Consider the following 22524-nt stretch of genomic DNA (forward strand, 5'->3'; position numbering starts at 1 on the left):
ACTGTGCCTACACAGATATAAGCAAACCTTCTTTTCTATCTGAAACTGTGCAGAAACAGACCATTATTCCTAGAGGACAATGACCTGCTTTGTTTATAAAGGAATAAAAATGCAATTAAACAATCTTATTACTGACTAAGTCTACATTTTCAAGATGAAAACTAAACATCTTTCTATCTGGAAAATTTTAAACTGAATTTGACCTGTGACACTAGCTAGCATTCAAAAAAAAAAATTAAATAAGCTTTCTGATGCACTTACTATTCAGTTTTATCTTTAAAAACACCCGAAAGAAGCCCACTAATGAATATTTATACTCTGTAAAATTAAACCCTTTTTTTCTGAAATGCACTACAATGTTACTTATTTGCATTTCCAGTGCTTAAAGTTTGACCCAAAGATATTCTTAACCTAACTGAAGACCTTACCTCACCTTTTCCAAAGAACTGTCAGGTTTTTAAACACCTATTCTTTACCCAAGTCTGCCCTCTGCTGTCAACAGCCACTTCATTTCTTTCCAATGTTAAATTTACATAGGCCAAGGTTTTCAATTTATTATTAAACAAGAGAGCTTTGAAAATTTGCACAACAAAATCATATAAGAAGTAAACTACATAAGGGCTGTAAAGGTTTGTATAAGATCAAAATATAAAATGCAGTTTTAAAAATTCTGTAGTATTTCTAGGCAACAATACTGATTCTCTGATCAAGTATTTCTCAAAATTCTCCTTTTATTTAGATGCAAAAATTGCTTATTAATCTGGTGAAAATCGGATTCAAGAGGGATGAGTGGTTATTAAAGGAAAAAACATTATCTCACTTATAGGGAAAGAGACAAAAGTACTTTGTTCTCCTAAATACTGGCACAACATGCAACAGGTGAGTGAGTAATCTGGAATTAGTAGGATGTCCCAAAATAGACAGAAACTCTAAAGCCACGAGTTTCCACTAGTAAACCACAATTAAGGAAATTCCCTTTATTTTCCAGAACAGGCTACACAAAATGAGAAGCGTGATCTGTAAGACAAGGCTGCCTTACCTGTAGCCTCAGGGCCACAAAGTGTCTGTCAGCAATTCTACCTTAAATAAATTATTCTGGCAATAATCCACCCACTCCTTACCATCTTCCTTCCAGAAATCACCCATGTCCCAAGAGAAGGCAGCCATTGAATCACTCAATGGTTTGGGCTGGAAGAGATCTTTGAAAGGACACCTTCCACTGTCCCAGGTGGCTCCAAGCCCCACCCTGGCCTCGGACACTTCCAGGGATCCAGGGGCAGCCGCAGCTTCTCTGGACAACCTGTGCCAGGGCCTCCCCATCCTCATCATCAAAAATTTCTAATCTGAGTCTCCCTTTTTTAGTTTCAGATCCTAGAGATTCAGTCTTACTTAAGGTGAGGAAAAGAAGATAACTTTTTAATATAACAAAACATAAACTAAAATATTACAAGTAACACCCAGCACCTCTTAATTTTTACGCTGTAATTCCATAAATTGGGAGGAGCACAGGAAATAAAAGAAAACAAATATTTATTTACTAAGCAAGATAAAAAAGAAGGGATTTCAAGATGTGAAATGATGACAGCATATTCCAATTACTACCAGAAATTACCTGGCTTAGGTGGTGCATGAACAGCTTTAGCTGAATGTGATGGTTCTGCAGGGAGTGATGCGTCTTTGTCTGTACAGATCTGAACAGAATCCAATTCCACCTTCGGCACATTCCCCTCTTCTTTTGTTTCTCCTGAGTCCTTATCTTCATCCTCCACCCTCTCAGAGTGATCCACAGCCAAGGGAGTCAGTTCAGACTGACTGACCTGAGACTCATTTTTGTATGGAAAATCACACGTGGCCACATCATCTATATGGGCATCCATCGGCTCTTCTGTCAATAATTAACACCTCATGAGTGATTTTCTCTCTGTACAACCACAGCTCATATTTTTCACAATTAAAATTAATACTAAATTAACTAATTTCCAATTTTACAAGTGTTTTCCCACAGACAAAGTGACTATCGCCACAGTCTGAAAACAAAGTTTCCTTTATGATCCCAAATTACAGATATCAATTAATTTAAGAGAAGAGTTTCATTTTCTCCACTAAAATTGGGACAGCCAACTATTTCAAGCTATAACTTCAAGTAAATAACAAACAAACCTAGCATACCACACACACACAAAAGAGGCAAATTATAATGATTATAATGATTCAGAACCAATACAAGTTTCACCACCACGAAGAATTGCTGGGTTTGGTGCTGGATAAATGGAGGGTGATTGTTCAGTCACTTAGGAAAACCCTCTTTGTTTGCTCTTCCTTTTCTCTGCCATCAGCTGCTCTAGTTAGTCCTCTCCAGGTTACCAGTTTCATGACAGATGTAAAAACAGCATCTAATTCTCAACAGCACCCAGCTAGAAAGTGAGGACATACCCAGGAAAACAAGCTGGTCTGTGGAAAAAGGAAACATTTTCTTCAATAACCCAAGTCACCTAAACAATTTGGCTTCTGGGCTAATGATTTGCTCAAGAAACAGCCCAGCCAGGGGTCTACACACAGAATTCAAAGCTCATTTGACCACTCAAGCAGGTATTTAAATCCTCCTTCCACGCATCAGTATTGGTTTTCGAACACTCAGAGTTTCTTACCTTCACTCGCTACTTTCGAAACATCTCCTTTGGAAATAAATTTCAACATTTTCTTCAGAACCTTCTTGTGGGACTTGGAGGCCTGAAAATGCAAAGCCCGGCACCTAAAGAAAAAAAAAGAGAACATTTCTTTTGTGAAAGATTGTTTCAGGAAAAAAGGGTTAAGGAACAATTTACAAAAATTACATTGTAATTTCTATTTATTATTTCTTAAGTATTCCTATATTGAGTGGTCAAATGTTTTATCAATGCTTTTGAGATAATAAAATTGCGTTGTCTTCTAGTGAATAATATCAGTCTTTAGGACGTGTTTTTCATGTGTATCTCTAGAATTACTAAAATAGAAGTGTAAGCCTCTCTTATTTAGTCTGCTAAAGCAGTGTTTGTGGATTACAGACAAAGTTCCTTACAGGAAAATATCCCAGAGCTGCTAATGTCCCTATGCACAAACCCAAGAAGATATACTAACTGTTCAAAGTATCATTAAAAGTAGATAAACTTCTCAAGTATGATGTATTTCAAGCAGTAAACACAAACGCTGGAGCATATTTGAAGTGGTTAAATCCCTTACAAAAGTGTATTTTGAGTTTCTTACCTTATTGTGTACTGAGGACAACATGTTTGATTCATGATAGGTTTGTAGACATATTTTCCACTTCTGGAAAGAGTAACAAATATGCATTGATTTTTTTGTTGTTGCTTATACCACAAAATAAATGAAGAAGCTTTTTTATTAAAATCACATCAAAACATTTCATAATAAGTAACAAAAGTCAAAAAATAAGTTCTTCAGTTCTTTGCTGACCATATTATCCTTCTGAGACAACTGAATACTTTTATGTTTGACAGTGTCACATTGCAAAAGGTCACAGAGCACTGGACAAATAGTTCAATTACTCATGGATATGTAAGTGTTTCTAAAGATCTAAATTTTAAATGTGGATTCTAACTTTTATTTCAACAGACAACATGACTTTGTATTTTCTTTTTCAATGTACCTTCGCCATCCTCTGTCAATGAGATCTTGGTAATCTTGAACTGTCATCGAATGTGCCCACATACCTGAAATAAATAACACAGCAACACACTTGACTGACCGTGGTTTGGTTTTGAAATACAACAAACTCCACAGAACGGGCTGGAGCCCCTCTGCTCTGAGCCAGGCTTGGGGGTGTGCACCCAGAGAAGGCTCCAGCAACACCTCAGAGCCCTTCCCAGGGCCTAAAGGGGCTCCAAATGAGCTGGAGAGGGACTCGGCACAAGGGATGAAATGACAGGACACGGAGAATGGCTTCCACTGCCAGAGGGCAGGCTAAGATGGGACACTGGGCTGGAATTGTTCCTGGCAGGGTGGGCAGGCCCTGGCACAGGTGCCCAGAGCAGCTGTGGCTGCCCCTGGATCCCTGGCAGTGCCCAAGGCTGGGTTGGATGGGGCTTGGAGCAGCCTGGGAGAGTTTGAGGTGTCCCTGCCCTGGCAGGGGTGGCACTGGGTGGGCTTTAATGTCCCTTCCAACCCAAACCAGTCTGTGGTTACTGCAACTCTGAGTAGCTAATGGCCACTTATACAGAGATGTCTTTCAAGTATTTGGCACGTTCTTAAATATCATAATTACTGATTTCAATAAAGCCCACCACAAATCTTGGGATGCAATCAACCATATTTTTCTGACCGAACCAGCGCTAAGTTCCCCTCCGCACCTCCCATTTCCCCAGAAATACACAAGGAAAACAACACAAAATTGCCGCTTAGTTCTGTCACGCTCATCCGGGAGCAGCGGGCCATAGGAGCCGTTCCCAGCTCCCGGCTGGGCGGGCGGGAGCGGCTGCGGAGCCGCCGCCTGTCCCCGCCGCCGTCCCCGGCCCCGCGCCCGCAGGCGCCGCTTCTCGGCCAGCGCCGGGCGGCCGGCCCGCGGCGCCGCGCCCAGCCCGCCCCGCCCGCACCGTGCGACAGGTTGCCGGTGTCGCTCCTGCAGTAGCCGCAGCGGTAGCCATCCTCCCCGCCGAAGAACTCGACGATGCTGGCGGAGCCGCCGCCCGCCGCCACCCCCGCGGTGCCCGCCCGCCTCAGGTCAGCGCCCCGGGCCGCCCGGAAGCGGCGCTCGCCGCCATCTTTGCTGCGGGCGGCGCGCGGGCGGCGCGCACAGGAAGAGCCGCCGCCGCCATGTTTCGTGCGGGCAGCGCGGCGGGGCCGCAGCGCCGGCGCGGCCTGAGGAGCCCCGCGGCTCGGCCCGGCCCCCAGCCCCCGGCCCCGCTCACCCGCGGACACCTTGCCCCGCGCCGCGCCGCAGTAGCCGCAGCCGTAGCCCTCCTTCCATCCCTTGTACTCCACCACGGCGGCGGGCATGGCGCCGGCCGCCCCGCAGTGCCCCCGCCCAGCCGCAGCCGCGCCCGGCCCAGGCTCCCCCGCGGGCGGATCGGCGGTGAAACATCGCCGCCGGTTCTGCCGCTCCTCGCAGAGCGTCCCCGTGCCCCGCAGGGCCTGGCCGGCTCCTCAACCCACACACAACAGGCCTTCCGGGGGGGATGGATCCCTGTGGATCCTCCTCAGCTGCTGCAGCAGGATAAAAGGATGGAAGAAATCCTGAGCTCTTGCACAGAGTGTCTTCTGTAAAGGGAACAAGACTTCATGCATTTTTAATGAAATAATGTCGTGGCCCCATAGAGCCGGCCTGCCCAATGCCCAAGTTACCAAACAAATACAGGAGGAGTTTGAACAAAGGAAGGGGGAACTGCTATCTGTAATTGAGACGGGATTTCCAAACTCAGACCTGTATTTCCAGAGCAGTAAGAACAGCAGGGCAGTATCTGTTCTCCGGCAGCACCAAAAATAATGTAGGATAGCAAGATTATCACAGCAGGGATGTTTAACCATGTGAATTCCACTTGCTGCTGCTGGGGCCAGACAAGGGAGGAAAGAAGGGGCACAGTATTTCCTTTTTACCTTTCTCTTGAGCACCAGTAAATTTTATATGAGATAGCAAACTGCACCATAATATATAAATAGCTCTGTGACAAGTCTAAACTTCCTCGGGTTGGCCAGAGCAGCTGTGGCTGCCCCTGGGCCCCTGGAAGTGTCCAAGGCCAGGCTGGACAGGGCTTGGAGCAGCCTGGGATAGTGGAAGGTGTGCCTGCAATGGCAGGGGGGTGGAACTGGATGAGCTTTAAGGTCTCTTCCAACCCAAACCATTCCATGATTCTAAAAAAGCAGCTCTTATAAAGCGTTGAGATGTTCCAGAAAAAATAAATTTAATTCTACAACATATACATATAAAGCAGTTGTTGAAACAAATGTTTTGAAGTATTTTCTTTAAGGCACCTAAGGGGAAAGAAAAAAAAAAAGACAGTAAGACAATATGCATTAAGATTCGGAACTGACAAAACAACAGTGAAGTGAGGACTTCAGTCCTATCATTGGAAGAATTTTATGGAAGCAGAAGGGAAGACAGACTGGTTCCCTCTAAGCCCTTCTTCAGACTACTTTATTAACGTCATCAGCTATCAGGAAGTTAAGAAACCAAACAGAAAAACTAAGCTATGATTCTTTCCAGCACTGCATTCTGAGTATAAAGTTCCAAAGAATAACTCACCACTTCACTGACCAAACTCAAAAATAAAGTGTTTTTTTTTTCCCAGGTAATCATTGCATACAAAGCTAAATTACATTTTGTTTCATCAAGAGGGCAAGAACACAGCAATTTCAGATGTTACAGTCACCATGCTTACAGTTCTTCTGCATTTTTAAGTCACAGGTAGTTTACCTGAAGTTCTTCCAAGCACATAAGGAACTTACTGAGTTTGATTTCTTAAAAGAACTTACCTGAATAGTTACTCTGTGTCCATGTCCTCTTCAGTGCTCTGAGAAAGAGGGGTAATCATGGCTTCTTTTATCTGAAATATTTCTATGATCTCCTGGTTAGAGATAACAGCAGCATGTCAGTCAGCAGAGCTCAACTATTTCAATTTAATTACCACTAAGCAAATAATAAAGTTTCTGATACTAAAGCACTATTTCAAATGAATACATTTCCCCTGCACATTCTGAGTGAGGGACAAAAGAAAAGAGCTGTGTGTGTGCTCAAAACTACTTTTTGTCTAAGATTTATTAGAGTTAGGAAACTGCATGGAGAACTTCTCCAGAGACAAGTATTATACATAAGGGAAGAAAAAGATTCCATATTTACCCAACCCTTGTGTTAAGCAGTAAAGACAAGACAGTGCACAGCTTAAAAGCACTTAAACTGACCAGGCTTCAGGAATCAAAGATGGAATCACTACCCCAATTCTCAGTTTTCTTGTAGCTACAAACATCCCTTAGATCTGTGATTGTTCTGGCAACCATAAGGCCAAACGCAGTGTTACTGTACACAGAACACCTGCCCTCCCCAGAGCAGGTAACAGCACAGCTCTCAGAGGCTTAAATAAAAAAGAACTGATACAAAGTATGAAGTGCTCTCCCTGGTACCTTCCATTCCTTCTGGTCCAGACTTAGGACGACCTGGTTCCGTGCTCCAGCTCTGCTGTCCTCCTCCCCTCCCTGGCAGAGTTTTATAGGCTCTGATCAAAACACAGCATTTTCAGGATTTACACTTGCAAAGTCAGTTTCCACCAGCAACACAAAAGCTCCACAGAACTCAGATCAATCCTGCATGTTCCACCCAGTTAGTCTCTATCAGCTTGTATCAGCCTGTATCATGTACTGCTTGAGATGCTTCCTTAATCTCCCGTCTTAAAAATTTAGGAACTAACTTTTTTCAGAAGGACCTAAGTATTTCATTCCTTACGAAATCCCTCCGAAGTCCTAACCCCACTGATATCCTGTGGGAATGAAAGCCAACCTCATACGAAGAATGGCATTTCCCTTCCAACTGTTCTGAAGCTGCAAGCAGTTCCCAACTCCGAGACAAGAGAGTTCTTATTCCCAAAAATCTCTTTTTTCAGCCAAGTGTAGCAATGTTCCTGTACTTATTAGTAAAAATATAACCTGAAAGGTAACCTGTGATTTCTATTAATAGAATTAATTTGTATAAATCAGCATAATGGTCTTTTTCCATACAATGATATTTGAAAAGACTCAATCCTTTCAGCTGCTCAAAAATCTCTTTATGCCTTCAATTACATTCACTGCATATTCCCAGTTAAAAATATACCTAAAACTTTGTGAACACATAACATGTAATGTCATTACAAAAAACAATTAAAGTATTTTAAAGCTACATTTTACCTATTACTGGCAATTCATCTTCATCCAGCTTTATTTTTGCAAGACCATCCTAAACAACAGTGGGATTTAAAGTTCCATAACTTAGAGCTTTCCAGTTAGGATAATGCACTGAAATTTCATAGTTTTACTTCTACATAATCATGAACAGGTACATATACTGATAAAGAATCTTCATTGGCATACTACATAAGAAAGAAAACAGTTTAATACAGCACTTATGTATGAAGAAGGCAGCCCATATAGCAGTGTGTAACTGCCGGATTATAAAAGTTTTGCTATATTAAAATCATCATTATTCTCTAAATATACTCGGGATAACCCTTCTTAACAACATTTCTCTTCAATATAAAACCTGAATTAGTCAAAATATCCTTGTCAGTTTTTATTTTTTCCAGAATTAATTTTATTTATTAGATGAACTAAACATAGTTTTGAAGTGCAAATCCATGGATTCAAAAAGAAAACCTTGCACTAATACAATTTTCTACAGCCTCAACAACTCTTCTATACTCTCTGAGAACTGTTCTACATCTAAATGTGAGCCAGAATCTGTTCTGAAAAACATATTGGCTGCAAAAGTATCACTACTGTTTTGTTGCTAAGTTGATTACAGTACAAAAAAATTAAGTCTGTCAACTCTGTTTCCCTTTTTATTCGATTACCAAAATACTACAGACTGCTTGCAGAACATAAATTAGTATTCCTGACATTTAAATCCTGATTCTTCAATATTGAATGTGGAAAAAGAACAGGTCAGTATTTCTAGGTCATTCTAGTATCTAAAGTGATATTTCAAGAAAATGTCATGCCTTACCCTAATAAGGAAGGACACGTGGAACATGTTTTCCACAGTGCGTGCAAACGAGTTCGGATCAATCACAAAATCAAAGAAATAAATGGGTGTATCAGCTGGGGATGCAAAAATGGCTTTGTTAAATTAAACAAACAAACAAATAAACAGGTGCTACACACAGAGCTAACAGATGTAAACACAAACTTAAGAGAGCCAGTACACCTTTCAAAAGCTAAAGGGATGTTTGTCAATTTAGTTACCATCCAGAATTCCCAGTTGCCTGCAAAAACAAATGTTCTATAGAGTATATTAATTTCCTCCATCTTTTCCCCCATGCAGATCCATATACAGTGACTATTTGGCTGCCATCTAAAAATGGCAGGCTTTAATCAGGAGAGAGGATTTACATTTACTTTGCAGTCAAACAGCAGCTAATTAATGTTCATAAAAAATACATAGCTGGTATATGTGCTTCAAAAAAGATTTCTACTTGCAACTTCACCTCATTTTGTCTCTGTAGTTTTACCACTCCCAACTGTAGAACACAGAGAATATACATTTACTCCAGTTAATGCTTAATTTCATCATACTTACGATCACTTTCAAAATGAGTCTGCAGTATTCTCAAGATCCTCTCTACTTCTTTTTCTGTCGCTTCTTGATGAGACTCCTCCATTTTTTTTAACTGGGAAAAAGAAGCAGAGATTCACCTCAAATAACTATTATTGAATATGCAAAGGGCCTCTTTTGAACACGTAACATAAAAGTTGAATTTTTCTCCCTATGTGCAACATAACAAACACACTTATGCCAAAATGAGAAAAATTTGAAGAGCTTTAGGATTTAATTCCCATCTTGCAATATCAGTCTGAGAGGCCATGGCTTGTATGTTTTGAGCCCATGTACAGGTGTACACTTACTTTTCAATAGCTCTGAGGAGCTGGGTTGCACAGTGCTACAATCTCTGAGTTTAATGAAGATGACCATTTGGAAGCAATCCACAAACCTTCCAGGTCCTCTTCTTCCCAGTACAAACTATAACAAATCCTTTCTATCACTATTTGAATTGAGTAGGCTGCCTTTTAAAAGGCAACAATCAACCATTTGCCTCTGTATCCTGGCATTATCATGGCCTCAGCTACCCTGTAACAACATGGATTATATTTGCAGTTTCAGATGTAAGCCTTTTTCAGTATTCCAGACTTTTGTTTTTCTGCCAACGAATGACAAAAATACAGAAACAGAAAGCACAGAAAACAGTGGTTACGTGAGCTAATTAGCTTGCTGCCATTAACCACATTTCCGTGTAAATGCCACACCCTGTTAGACACTTTCTAAAGAAAAACCACATCATTGTAAAGAAGTTCCTTTTTTGTTTCCTTTCAAAGCAACAGACAACAGAACAAGTAAGTTCATAACCTGAAAAATCAGTTTGCAAACCCTATTTCTGAACATGAAATTAGTCTGCAACTCCTATTTCCTTCCACTCAGTGAAATCCCGCAGTCCACACAAAACAAATCAAGAAGCCTAATAATGGAGTTTGAATCCTTTGGTAGAAACTCAGAAGGAAAGGGGCTGATGTGTGTGTCTCCAACTCCAGCTGGCTGCAGTGGAGCCAACTAAAGACTGTTGGCAATAACAACCAAGGAGTGCTGGTAATCACACACTGTGAGAAACAATAGGATATAGCTGGAAAAAGAACCACATGAAGGCAGGGCAGCACTTTTCTGGGACAAACATGCTTGTTCTGGCTCCTGGAGATAAGCACAGCACAAGCATCTGTAGATCTTGCATGCTCCCTTCCCCTTAAGGGATGTCACAAATACTATGCAGTTTATAATTACAAAACCCAAAACAAACAAATGAAAATATTTAGAAGTCATTTGTAATAACTATGCCAGAACACAGGGCTAACAAAGATAACTTTACAAACCTGAGCAGGCATTGCCCGTTCTGCTTTTCCTCTGCTAGCTTTCTTCTGCCTCTCAATCCGTTGCTTTGGTACAGGAGATTCAGACTTGAAAGATCCCATCCTAACCAAAACACAAAGAAAACATACATGCAGATCTGGTTTACTCTGTATGCTTAGGAAACTTGATACTGAGCAGTGGATCTACTCAAGTGCAAAATGATGACTGATAAAGCTTCATCACATTAAAAGATTTCTGCAAAGAACCAGCCCCAAAAGCTGTTCCAGTATGTTGACAGCCTCATACCTTGTCAAGATTCTGCTGTGACTTCAGATTAAACTCAATTCAAGCCAGGGCATCAAAGACAAGAATCAGTTAAGGCCTTTACTGTAAGCAGCAATACACATCATTTCCTTGAAGAAACTTACATGTAGTGAAAAGTAGGTGCTCTTCTGAAGTACTTGGATGCTTCTTCTCCCATTGTCTGCCAGGCATCACTAGGTAAAAAACCACCTGTAACATCCTCAGAGTCATCAGTTTCTTGTACTTCTGTGCGGTTTATACCCATGAAAGTCAGCTACAAAAGAAAAAAAAGCTGCAATAAAAACTCACTTAGAGGTAAACCAGTAGATACACTCATGGTGAAACACTGTGTTGTGGTGTTTGCCTGATAAATTAGTACTTAATACCACTGCCTAAGAACTTTGACTTTCCTGAGGATACCATGAAAACAGATGAACACTCAAAGTCACCCTTGTGTTCAGCAAGAAATGAAAGCCATAGGTAAACAAACTGCTTAGATTCCAACACATTTCAGTGATGTATTAAGTAGCAGAACAGTCCTTATACTGTAGTTTAGAGCTCAGATATCTCACAGCTTTTGAACACCACACACTTGCCGAAAGCCCAGCCCCTCAAATATCAAAAACTTATCTGGCCTATCTATCCCTGTCCACACTAACCCAGGAAAAATTTTAAATTGAACCTTATGTTTTTTATAGACTTAAGCAAACAAGTCAGGATTCCTTGTTGATCTGCTGTAACATCAGGGAACATTTTCAAAGAGCAAAAAAGCCAACAGCCTGCTTAAAAGCTGTTCTGATCTGACTCTTCCCTCAAGTCACAGTACAAAGAGACAAACTGTCCAGTCTGAAAGCATTCAAGTGTCCCAAAGTTCCATTTCATATGAGTGACACATGGCCTCAACAAATCTATCAATCAATATAGAAACCAGTGGACAGGATAAAGAAGCTACTTAGCTACTGAGAAAATACAGAAGAGTGACTGAAAAAAGAGCAGAAGACTTTAAGAGCACAAACTGAACCATGGTAAAGCAGCAGCAGCGCAATAATAGGGGAAGTGTCTGCACTTTAAGTCAGATTTTCCCCTATTGCAAGTGCTTAATATGTAGTTTAAGACAATTAACAAAAGTAACTAGAAAGTTTATCAAAGAAATTCATAGAAGAGCATTAAATTCCACCAGAACTGCCATGTGCTGCCTGACAATCTGAGGCTTTATGGTTCTGTAACAAACAGGGCAAACCTCCAGCAGACATGCTGGCGGATGCAGAGCCTGGAACTTACCAAGTCTTCTGCAAATGCTGTTGAATCAAATGCTGACATCTCAGAGTGTAACTCATTGGCTTTCTCCTTTCCTATATTGGATGCTATAACAAGAAACTGGGCATCCAGTGCAGCTTCTCGTGCACGGCAAACTGTTACAGAAAAGATGTTACGGTGATTACTATGAAATTGTCACAAATATAATTATCACATTCAGCACAGGGACTATCCTAGCTTTAGTGCTTTGGAAATCCTTTCATTGCCTTCTTTACCTCTAACACACTTACATAATCCTTATAATGAATTTGCATTTAAGAAAAGGAAAGAATGACAAATTATGGAAGACTAACACTCGATCTTGAACAACAAATGCATTTTTTATCACCACATTTTCCAACTTTCCAAGAGAAATGAACCCCTCTACACTGATATTTTTTATGTGCATTACTGACATACATTGTTCCAGTGAATCAAAATAAATCAAGGAATTATTTCAAAGAGCAAATAAACTATAATGACATTTATTTTCTCACATCAACTTACTCAACCAATCTTCAACTTAACATATCTATTTTAAGTTATTTAAAAATTCTAACTAATACTTGGACCTCAACGTCACTCTTGCCCTCTTTTGTTTGTAAGGCATCATCTCCTCACACTTGGCCAAACACATCAATTAAAGACCACAGAATTTGTTTTACCTCCATCAAAAAGTCTATTGGCCTCTTCCAAAGCTTCTGTCAGCCTGTTGCTTTTGGAACTCAGTATATTTTCTCGATTTTCTGTGGGGAAAGACACAAAGGAAATCCTGAATTATTTAAACATAGAAGTACTGAGAAACACTGCACTTGTTTGATGCTGACTGGAAGCCAAAGTTCCATCACTCCTCTCCTCAAGTGGGCCAAAGAGAGATAACAGAACAAAAAGCTCATGGGTCTAGATAAGGGAGAGATCACCCACCAATTTCCATGAAAGAAACAAACCAGCCCCTAAAACTGTATGCTTACTCCCTTCTATAAACAGGCTGGATCACCCATAAACTGCACTATAGTCTCTTGTAAAACAACCGCACAAATTTGTCAAGTATTCACAAAACAACTAATCCCACGTGTTGCTGAACTTGGCAATGCTACTCACACAACCATGGCCACATTTCTGTGAGGAAAACATCACAACTCACTCAAATGCACATAGGAGAAGGACTAACATGCCTGTCTGGAGAGATGCTAAAAACTACATAGCATTTTCTGGAAGGCCCAAGAATAACTTTCTGGTCCAGGCACATAACGATACCTGCAGTTTCAAACTAAAGCTCAGACACCATGAAAGCAAAATTAAAGGATTTCTCTGCATCTCCAAGTCTAAAGCCGACTGTTCCCCTGCACCAATGCAGGCACCACATATGCGTTAGTGCAGCTAAATCCCTCGTAAGCTCGCTATCCCAGGGGATGCGGGATGGGGACTTCCCCAGGACAAGGGGGAATCGCCTCACGCTGAGGCCATTTAGATATCAGGAAGAACTTGTTCCCTGTAAGGGTGGTGAGGCCCTGGCACAGGTTGCCCAGAGAAACTGTGGCTGCCCCATGCTTCGAAGTGTCCAAGGCCAGGCTGGACACCAGTGGAAGCTGTTCCTACCACGGTCGGAACGAGAATACCCATAAGGTCCCTTCCAACCAACCTATGATTTTGCGATTCCATGCTTCCTGTGAATCGAAATTCGATCTAAGTAAAAAGCCAAAGAATCAGCAGGCCGAGGAACCCGGAGTTACCAGGAGCGTTCCTACAGTTCCCCACGCCCAAAACCGGCCGCCAGCCCCGGAGGCCCCTCCGGCCGCCAGCCCGGACCCCCCACCCGCAGGCCCGGGGCAGCCCCCGCTGTCTCCTTACGCTTCACACTGGAGATGAGCTCCCGATACTGGCTCCGGATCATCCTGTAGAGCTCCTTGTCGTCGCCCTCGCCGCTGTTCAGCTGCTGGATCCCCTCGCTCGCCGCCTCCACCGTGTCCTCCTGGGCGTGCTGCGCGCGCGAGCGGCGGTCCCGCGCGCCCGGCGAGGACTCGCTGCTGTTGCCGGTCTCCGACATGGCGGGCGCGCGGCCGCGGCAGCTGTCACCCAGAACCGCGGGATGCGCCCGGGAACTCTCCGCCTCACGCCTGTGCCGGCCTTCCTGGGATACGCGGACCGAGTGGAGCCTGCGCAGTTAGCCTCAGAGGACCTCCGTGGGGGAGTCTGCGGGCAGCGCCGGTGGTCGTTGAGCCCCTCCGCTCCGATCGTGGTCATCCATATTGGCGCTGTTTTCCGCTCCGGTTCTGCAGGCTGCGCGCTCTGTTCCACGGCAAACAGGGCTCGCCGCAGAGATGGTTACCGAGCTCTCAACGTTCCTTTAACATTTACTTCCTCGTAAGGCGTTCACAGCGGAGCGGCGGGTCGCTGGCCGGGGCCGAGCGCGGTGAGAGGCGGAGGGCGCTGCGGGAGGCCCGGCGCGGGCGGGGCCGCCGAGGCCGCTCCGCTGCGGGCGTGGCTCCGCCGCCGCCTCGGGAGGGCGCTGTGGGCGCGGAGAGCGCGGGGCGTGAGGAGGGAGCCGACATCTGAGGGGAAATGAGAGGTAAAGGGGTGCTGCGCTTGTCCCAGCGCCTCTAATTCGTGCATGTGTCCGTGGAAACGCCTGCGTTAGTCACTGAGCAGGGATCTGCGCTCTGGCAAATGAAATAAATCGCAGGGCCACAGAACGGTTTGGGTTGGAAGGGACTTTAAAGATCATCTAGTTAGAATCATGGAATCGTCCGGGTTGGAAGTGACCTTGAAGATCATCCAGTCCAACTGTTCACCGAGTACTGTCAGTGTAACCCCTAAACCACATCACCCAGCTCCTCCTGAACACCTCAGAGATGGTGACTCCACCACCTCCCTGCGAACCTATTCCTAATGCTTAAGTACTAAGCAGTGAAAAAAATATTTCTGATATCTAATCTGGATGTTCCCTAAAGCCATTCCCTCGGATCGTCTGAGTCTGAATGCAGGCACGGCAGAGAGCGTTCCCAGCCCCCTGCACCCTCCTCCAAGTCAGTGATGCGGACAGCGATGAAGGCCCCCCTGAGCATCCTTCTCTTGAGACTAGAAACCCCCAGCTCCCTCAGCCATTCCTCAGAAGAGTTCTCTGTCCACCACCTCAATGTTCTTTTTAAAGTGAAGGGCCCAGCACTCAGTGTAGCACTTGTGGTGTGGTTGCACCAATGCTGAGAATAGGGGGATGATCTCTTTCCTGGTGCTGCTGGTCCCTGCAAATATAAATCATAACACTTGGCCTTTCATTGCTGATTAATACTATTATGTTGTTCTAGTTATTGTGGTGGGGTTTTAAGGCATTTTTGGGAGTATTTTCTTAAACATCTTCATAGATCAGCTTGACTCAGTAAATAGACATGGATCTACTTCAGTTTCCCTAAACCAGTTCTTCAGTTGGACTACAGACTGTAACTGTGCACAAGCTATCTTTCAAAATATATGTTTAAAATACATAATACTTCAATTGAACATTAATAAATAATATTTGAACTCTTGAACCATTTTCTATTCTTTGTGTGACATGTAGAGTGCTGTCAAATTTGCATTGCAAATTCAATATGACCAATTTGCTTTCGAATGCTGACACAGAAAGGCTCAAAAGAGAATCCTGACAAGACTGGGTCCATTGTACACTGCAGTACACAAACACATGGTAAAAAATATTCAGGATGCAAAAACAGGCTTAGCAAATGTGAGTTACAATTTTTTACTGGCATCTCTCTATGCTTAATAGGAACTCAGCATTCCAGAATACTGCAAGATGTTGCCTTGCATTTTTGTTTTGAGAGTTCTGCTTGTCCAGACGATCAGATTTCTGCTTTCCTACCTATTATTGTGTATCTACGTCAATTGTTAGTCAACAGTGAAAATGGTAAGTGAAGAAACTGTCCCACTTGTAGTTGACTGCATGATTTTCTAGTTGCCTTTACACACCAAGACTATATTTTTGTCCGATGTTCATTTAGTTCTCATCTATGCATATACATAAAACCTTATTCTCATTGAAGTGAGAAGACTCACATAGAGGAATCCAAAAATAAACATTTCAGATTTCACCATTCCCTCTTTTGCTTCTCTCAGGGTGCAGAAATGAATGTAGGGTTTCTGGCATTTAGCAGCAGATCTCCAACTAAATTCTAATTCCTAACGTTGTACAATTTGTATATACCATGATCATACAGGTGCTGTATTTCAGCAAGCAAAAGTCAGTTTCCAAATACAGAGCAATAATGTGGTTTCTTTATGGTGCTGAGCAGTAAATTGCAAGAGGGATTCACAGGGCATCTAAGCTTGGGAATTGCCCAGCATGCCAGTGCTCTTATCTAGAGCCCTTAAAATGTGGATCTACCACTGTTTCATTTGTTATCAAGTCTAATCACTTGTCCAGTTCTGGAAATTGGCCTCCTGATGTGAATATCCCTGATTTGCTAGCAGATGTTCCCAGGCATTAATGGAAAAAGATTTGTCTTTAAATGAGACCTTTTAGTCACTGCCCAGGAGTGTTATGATTTTAAAGATAAACCTTTTTGCATTTCCCTTGAATACGCTAAAATAAATGCTCCTATTCAGGATGAAGAGATAAAGCAAGAAATTAGCTGTCTAAAAACATGGCAACACAGGACCTGTTGCCCCAGTGATGGTTGTTCCTGATATATAGTTAATCCTGGTATCTTAAATGGGGCCTGGACTAATTGAAAACATCAGAAATAAAACATCAGAGATATTTGGCATTCAGCTGCCAGCTCTGCAAGAAAACACAGATGAGAGAAAACTCTTTTAATTAGTGTAGCTAATTTTAAAAAATTGCTTTAGTAATGCAGAAGTGTAAATTAGTATACTTGGTTCTTGCAGCAGCTTTTATTTCTGTATTTACAGATAATCCTGTGGGAGGTGAAAATCTGGCACCAGATATTCCCTCAGCAGTGTGGATTAGGTTACAGCCCATCACATCACCGTACACGTTGTGCCAGTCTAAGAAGGATTGAAAGAACAATTATTAATAGAATTATGAAAAAAAGCCAGGACCCAGTTTGGTGGGATGTCAAGGAAAAAATCCTGGTAGGATCAAACCCTCACTGGCACCAGAAACACTTTATTTTTAAGGACTTGGAAGGTTTCAGTAAGTGAAAGACTGACACCAGGTTGCTACAACAACATGTGGAAGTCATGTTGCTGGAGGCCAAAAGGCTGAAAACCTTTCACTTTTCCCTACAATCAAACAGCAATGTATAAAATAAAATAAAATAAAATAAAATAAAATAAAATAAAATAAAATAAAATAAAATAAAATAAAATAAAATAAAATAAAATAAAATAAAATAAAATCTTTGCAAGAAGGAGTAGGAAATATATACATGTATCAAAGGTGCCTCAGATGGAGAATACCCAGACAGCTTCAGTCTTGGTGGTCCATCCAGCACATCTTGAATGAAGGAACAAACAAATTAAAAACAAATGCAGAACAATGTCAGAATTTTGCAAAAGGAGAAAGCCAAATAGTGTTCTAAAGATTCGTGCACATATTTTGCATAACTGCATGGCAAATTTTTGAACATAAAAATTGTACTATGCTAATAATTTCTGTATTCACAGAAAATTCATAAATTCACTATTTCTTATAGCAGTCTGTAGAAATTATCACCTCTTAGACTTTGCCAATACCATGCAAACAACTGACTTAAGCCTAAGCACTTTTGTGATAGGTTTAATCCTATCCCAACAGTTATTTTTTGTATCTTGTGCTGATGTGGGTATATTTATATTTATGTGTTTAAAGGCCTGTAACTCACAACCTATTAGGAATGCAATGTGTTTTTCCTTTCTGGAACAGTGTATTCCAAGGGAGGATTTTCCAAAAGTACCATGTAAGTGAAAACATGCTCTACTTAAAAGACATTTCTGTGATTGGTGCGGGTTTCCTGTTGCAGTGACATGTGCTCTGGGGGTTTGTGGTTGAGACAACTCTGCTGAAGTGGCAAGGCTTGGTTCCCTGAAAGACTCCCGCATGTAACACTCCAAGCACTCCCTTCAAACCAGTGGCTGAAAGCTCCATCTCATCCCATGTGGGAAGAGACAAAGCTGCAATTCCCTCTTTTCTGCCCATGTGGGCAAGAGAAAACCCAACACAGGCAAAGGGATGAAGAATGCAACAGAACCAGAAGACTTCTTTTTCCTTCTCTCCATCCTGCCAGGTAATCTGCTAGCATTCCTAGGCTTTGAATGTTTATCCTGAGCTCCAGCAAGGCATTCCTTACGAAATATGCAGAGCAGCGCTGACTTGCAGTGGTTTTCTGAAGGCAGCTGTCACTTTCAGCAGTGCTGTTGTTGTTTACATTTGTCACCTGCTAAATTAAAACATTTTCCCAACTTTTCCTTGCAAGATCAGGTGAAAGTGACAGCCAGATACTTTCAAGGTACAGTCGTGGAGTGAAAAGCCAGAAGGTAAAATTCTGGTTACATTTAACATGGGGCTTGTCTCCCTGCCTTAAGCAATCCATATCCCAGCAACAACAAGAGTGCCAATGTGCTGCACCCAGTGTACAGGACCTGTCCTGTGTCACTCCCTTCCAGCAACTGAGAATTCCCGTGAAGAACTGATGTGTCATAGCCCCAACAGCTCCCTGGGTCAGATTCCTTACACTTCATAGCTCTCCAGCATAGTGTTCTCAAACATCAGCCAATTCACATTAATAGAACACTTTCATGTGATCCAGGGAGAAAGGGGATCCACACACCAGCTAGGAGGGAAGGAGTGCAGAAGGTTATAAAAATCAGGGACAGAGTGGTGCATTTTCATTTTTAGTCTAGAGGAAAATTGGGTAAGTAATTTTTTATTAGTTCCTTAAATTTAAAAAATGTCTAGACTCAAAACAGCTTACTAATTATGATTTAGACATTACAGAAAGGCAAAGGGAGTGTCTGACAAGTAAAAGAATTTTTTTCTCTGTACCATAAAAAAAGAGTGTCTCTTTTGAGGTTCTATAGTTTCATGATCTCTTGTATAACTTGTTTTACAATCCCATGCCCTATATAGTGTGTCTACAGGATGATGTCTTGTTTAGTCAGTATCTCTCTAAGACCAAGAGACTGATCATTAAATGTACATGTCCTAAAATAGCTGTTTTAAAAACAAGTTACAGCATTACAGACTGTCATAACTATTTGCAAATGCTGGAGTTGTTAAATGTGGCTCTCTTCCACTTGTTCTTTTCTTTTGCAGAAACAGTTCTAAGGGTTTATGTCAGAAAGGATTGCTTGTTGTTTTGAAGTTGCCATGTAACAACAAGAATGTGTGCTTCTCATGCAGAATTTCAGGGATGAAATGAGCTGGCTGCTCACTAGACAGATTATGCAGATGTTTGATGATATTCTTAGCTGGGAACTGTCTACGATGTTTTGTCTTTCATGCCTAGCAAAGTTTGTTTTGGGCTATAAAGCACAACACTGAGCAGTTGTAGGTACAATATTGCCTCTGGTGACCCGAAACTTATAGATCTTCAGGTAGTTGAAGTCACTTCCAGTCTTACCCACTCAAAGAACCAATTAAACCAAAATAAGATTAGCAAAAATTTGATTGTTACTGTTTTTAATATTGATGACATGATATTGAAGTCCATTTTCAATATGTAAGTCCATGGCCACTTCAGTTATTTCTGGAATTTATTATTGAACAGGGTTTATATTATCACAATGTTTTGGAAACTGTTTTCCAGGTTTAAAAAAATGGGTTTATCTTCAGGCAAAGCTAACAATCTTATTGACAGGCACATGATGACAATGGCAAGCATGCTTCTGTCTGTATTATAAAGCAGATATTTCCCACAAAACCTGATCTTACCTTAAAAATAGAGTGTTTATCGCTTGAATTTTGTCCTCGTGATTCAACTATTCAGGATCAAGCTGCTAACCACCTAGGAGCAGACTATTTTCCCTTTGCACAGCCCAAAAGATGGATTAGAAACCTGCAACATACATATAGGAGTTAAAAAAAAGAAATCTGTGTCTTCATGTCAAAATGTTTTCATTATAAATTCAAAGTTTAATTCCATGCTAATACATAGAATCTATAAATCTTATTTTTATAAGGATTTTGGACAGGAAAAAGTGCTGGTAGCTGACCAGAAAACTCAGATGGGCCTGCGGGTGGATGATCTAATCCTCATTGGCTTAGTTTTGAGTAAACTGACATCTGCATCTCCATCTGCATCTGCATCTCCATCTGCATCTGCATCTGCATCACATCCAGTCACTTTTCCATCTCTAGGGCAGAGTCCTGTGACAGTGACAGGCTTGGGTACCCTGGCCTAAGGAGGTCAGTAGGCACTTTGCACATGCATTAATTACCTAGCTGGAGTTTTCATCAAGCATTTTAACAACATGGGGGAAGCAACCTAGTCTGAGGAAAAGCCAGTCTAACTTGATATAAGTTACATTATAGCTGGGGTTTTATCAGTAAAGTCCATAACAAGTCTGAAAAGAGTAACATTTTACCCTATTTCTGTGATCTAGGCTCAAGGCTAAAGGAATGCCTTAAGCACAGTTAATTGATTCCACATTTAATTGCAGAAAATAATGGTTTGAAGAGCTGCACTGCTGACAGACAGGATAAGAGCTGAGCCATCAGAGATTATAGTTTTTATTTTTCTTGACATAATCCCTTTTAAGTACTCTGTTCTAAAAATCACATGGTGAAACAAAGTTGGATTTAAGTTTTGTATGTTTTCTTTAGAAGCTCTTTAATGCAGGATCCTATGAAAATACAGCAGTTGGTCAAGATCCATATACAGAATATACAAGCCTCAGCAAGCTTGACAAAATACTGAACTATATATTCTTGCCAAATTAAATTTGTCATTAAATGCTAGTTAGGACTTGACAGACTCATTTACTTTCCTGGTTTCCCAGCAAGCCTAAGATCCAGCACTCTTTATTCTTGGTCAAACCCAAGCTTCAGCCAGCTCTGAGTCCTTGCAAATGGATTTAGATATTTAAATTTATTCACTTCATGTGTAAGCAGTAGTGTGCTGCGAAGAGTTTTGTAGGGCTTTAATGGGTCTGTGCTTAAATAAAAGGTAAGAATGATTTCTTTTATTACCTTGATGAAATCTGCTTTTTAGAGTATAAGTAATCAGAAAAGATTTGCTGATTCATGGCAACCTGACTGTGTAAAAACAGTTTTTTCTTGCTACCAAAACATAATGTGATTAATATAGTGCTAATATTTTTGTTTTGATATGAACAGATGCCATATTTTCTACAGGAGTATTTTAGAAAGGAACAAGACCAGTAGAATTGTGAGTAAGAAAGCAGGATGATGAGATAATCTCCCTAGAAACAATGAAATAAAATTTTATCAGTGGACCAACACTGTAGATATTTCTGCAGAATAGATCTGAGGAACTGCCCAACTGAGACAAAGGAATTTTTTTGGTAAATATTATTTCAGAACTTTTTGTCCCATTCCTAAAATGTGTTTCCTCCAGCAGACCTATAAAAAAATACCTCTTTGGGGGAGATACTAAAATAGGGAAGGATTTGTTCCTCAGCTCTGTTTTCTATGATTCTGTGAAGTGTCAGCCAAACATTTCAGTGCATTTCTGTGCACTGAAGGTTCACTGTCAGATTTTCACAAACCCTCCAAAAAAGGCAGAGAGGACCCTTCTAGATCTTCTGAAGCACAAACAATTTTTGATGTTGACAAACTGACATAGTGAGCAACTTCTAGTTGAAGCCAGAAACACAATTGCTGCAGTTAAGGAAGGGGGGAAAAAAGTACAAAAAAAGCTGTTCATGAGTACCAAATCCCATTTTTTTATACAGCATAGCTTCATAAATCTGCAGGTTTTGACCTTATCTGCCAAGATTTTAATGTGTGTGTTTTAGCATGAATTCTACAACACTTCAGGGGGGATGTGTAGTCTCCATTATGGAAAGCTGGCAGCTCTGACAGCAGCGTGATCTGTTGCCTGTATTTCTGTGTCTGTGTTTTGTATCTACAGCATATTGATACTAATGAAAATACAGCAATTATTAGTATCTGTTGTGATCATGCATGCCTACTTTTTACATTGCCTGTTACTCACACTTTCCATTCAACTTGCAACTGTAAACTGAAAATTATACTTAACCACTTTCTTGATGAGAAAGACCTGATTTTAGCCACACTTTTGGAGCATTGCACAGTTTTATTGAACCCATATGAAAATCTCTGCATGATACAAGGGGCAGGAGGTTTAAATTCATAGTCTACATAAAGTGGAGGGTTTTTTTCAGTTTCTTTGGTAGACTCTTAAATCACACAATGCTCACACCAAGGGATGAGA

The 22524-nt window shown here is 41.4% G+C and overlaps 3 protein-coding genes across 12 annotated transcripts in view; 1 reads left to right on the forward strand and 2 right to left on the reverse strand.

Annotated features, from left to right (window-relative positions):
* The window catches only part of ATE1 (arginyltransferase 1), a 68349-nt gene extending 63320 nt beyond the window's left edge, over nucleotides 1–5029 (reverse strand). For 3 of the 5 annotated variants that reach the window (XM_014250432.2, XM_014250431.2, XM_088059543.1), the window contains exons 1-5: nucleotides 4590–4747; nucleotides 3647–3710; nucleotides 3244–3306; nucleotides 2649–2752; nucleotides 1613–1885 (exon numbers count right to left, since the gene is read on the reverse strand). In XM_014250432.2, coding sequence (XP_014105907.2) covers nucleotides 1613–1885; nucleotides 2649–2752; nucleotides 3244–3306; nucleotides 3647–3708 — 502 coding nt within the window. In that variant the 5' untranslated portion in view covers nucleotides 3709–3710; nucleotides 4590–4747. Of the gene's footprint in view, nucleotides 1–1612; nucleotides 1886–2648; nucleotides 2753–3243; nucleotides 3307–3646; nucleotides 3711–4589; nucleotides 4748–4904 lie in introns of those variants that run through there. The other 2 variants (XM_014250434.2, XM_014250433.2) reach the window with 1 other exon arrangement.
* An 844-nt stretch (nucleotides 5030–5873) lies between these two features.
* Nucleotides 5874–14652, reverse strand: NSMCE4A (NSE4A component of SMC5/6 complex). The gene is made up of 11 exons (XM_005520807.3): nucleotides 14024–14652; nucleotides 12838–12918; nucleotides 12158–12288; nucleotides 11002–11150; nucleotides 10597–10696; nucleotides 9257–9347; nucleotides 8684–8778; nucleotides 7870–7918; nucleotides 7111–7202; nucleotides 6466–6557; nucleotides 5874–5964 (listed from the first exon to the last, which is right to left on the reverse strand). Exons 1-10 carry the CDS (start codon nucleotides 14217–14219, stop codon nucleotides 6474–6476), a joined length of 1068 nt encoding a protein of 355 aa, XP_005520864.3. The 5' UTR covers nucleotides 14220–14652; the 3' UTR covers nucleotides 5874–5964; nucleotides 6466–6473.
* A 4249-nt stretch (nucleotides 14653–18901) lies between these two features.
* Nucleotides 18902–22524, forward strand: part of TACC2 (transforming acidic coiled-coil containing protein 2) — a 128144-nt gene continuing 124521 nt past the window's right edge. For all 6 annotated transcript variants that reach the window (XM_014250215.2, XM_014250218.2, XM_088059388.1 and 3 more), the window contains exon 1: nucleotides 18902–19020. The gene's annotated coding sequence lies outside the window, so the exon portion shown is untranslated. The remainder of the gene's footprint in view (nucleotides 19021–22524) is intronic.

This window comes from Pseudopodoces humilis, chromosome 9, assembly GCF_049639895.1.
Source record: "Pseudopodoces humilis isolate 2021_Gansu_Grassland_sample_001 chromosome 9, ASM4963989v1, whole genome shotgun sequence".
NCBI lineage: Eukaryota > Metazoa > Chordata > Aves > Passeriformes > Paridae > Pseudopodoces > Pseudopodoces humilis.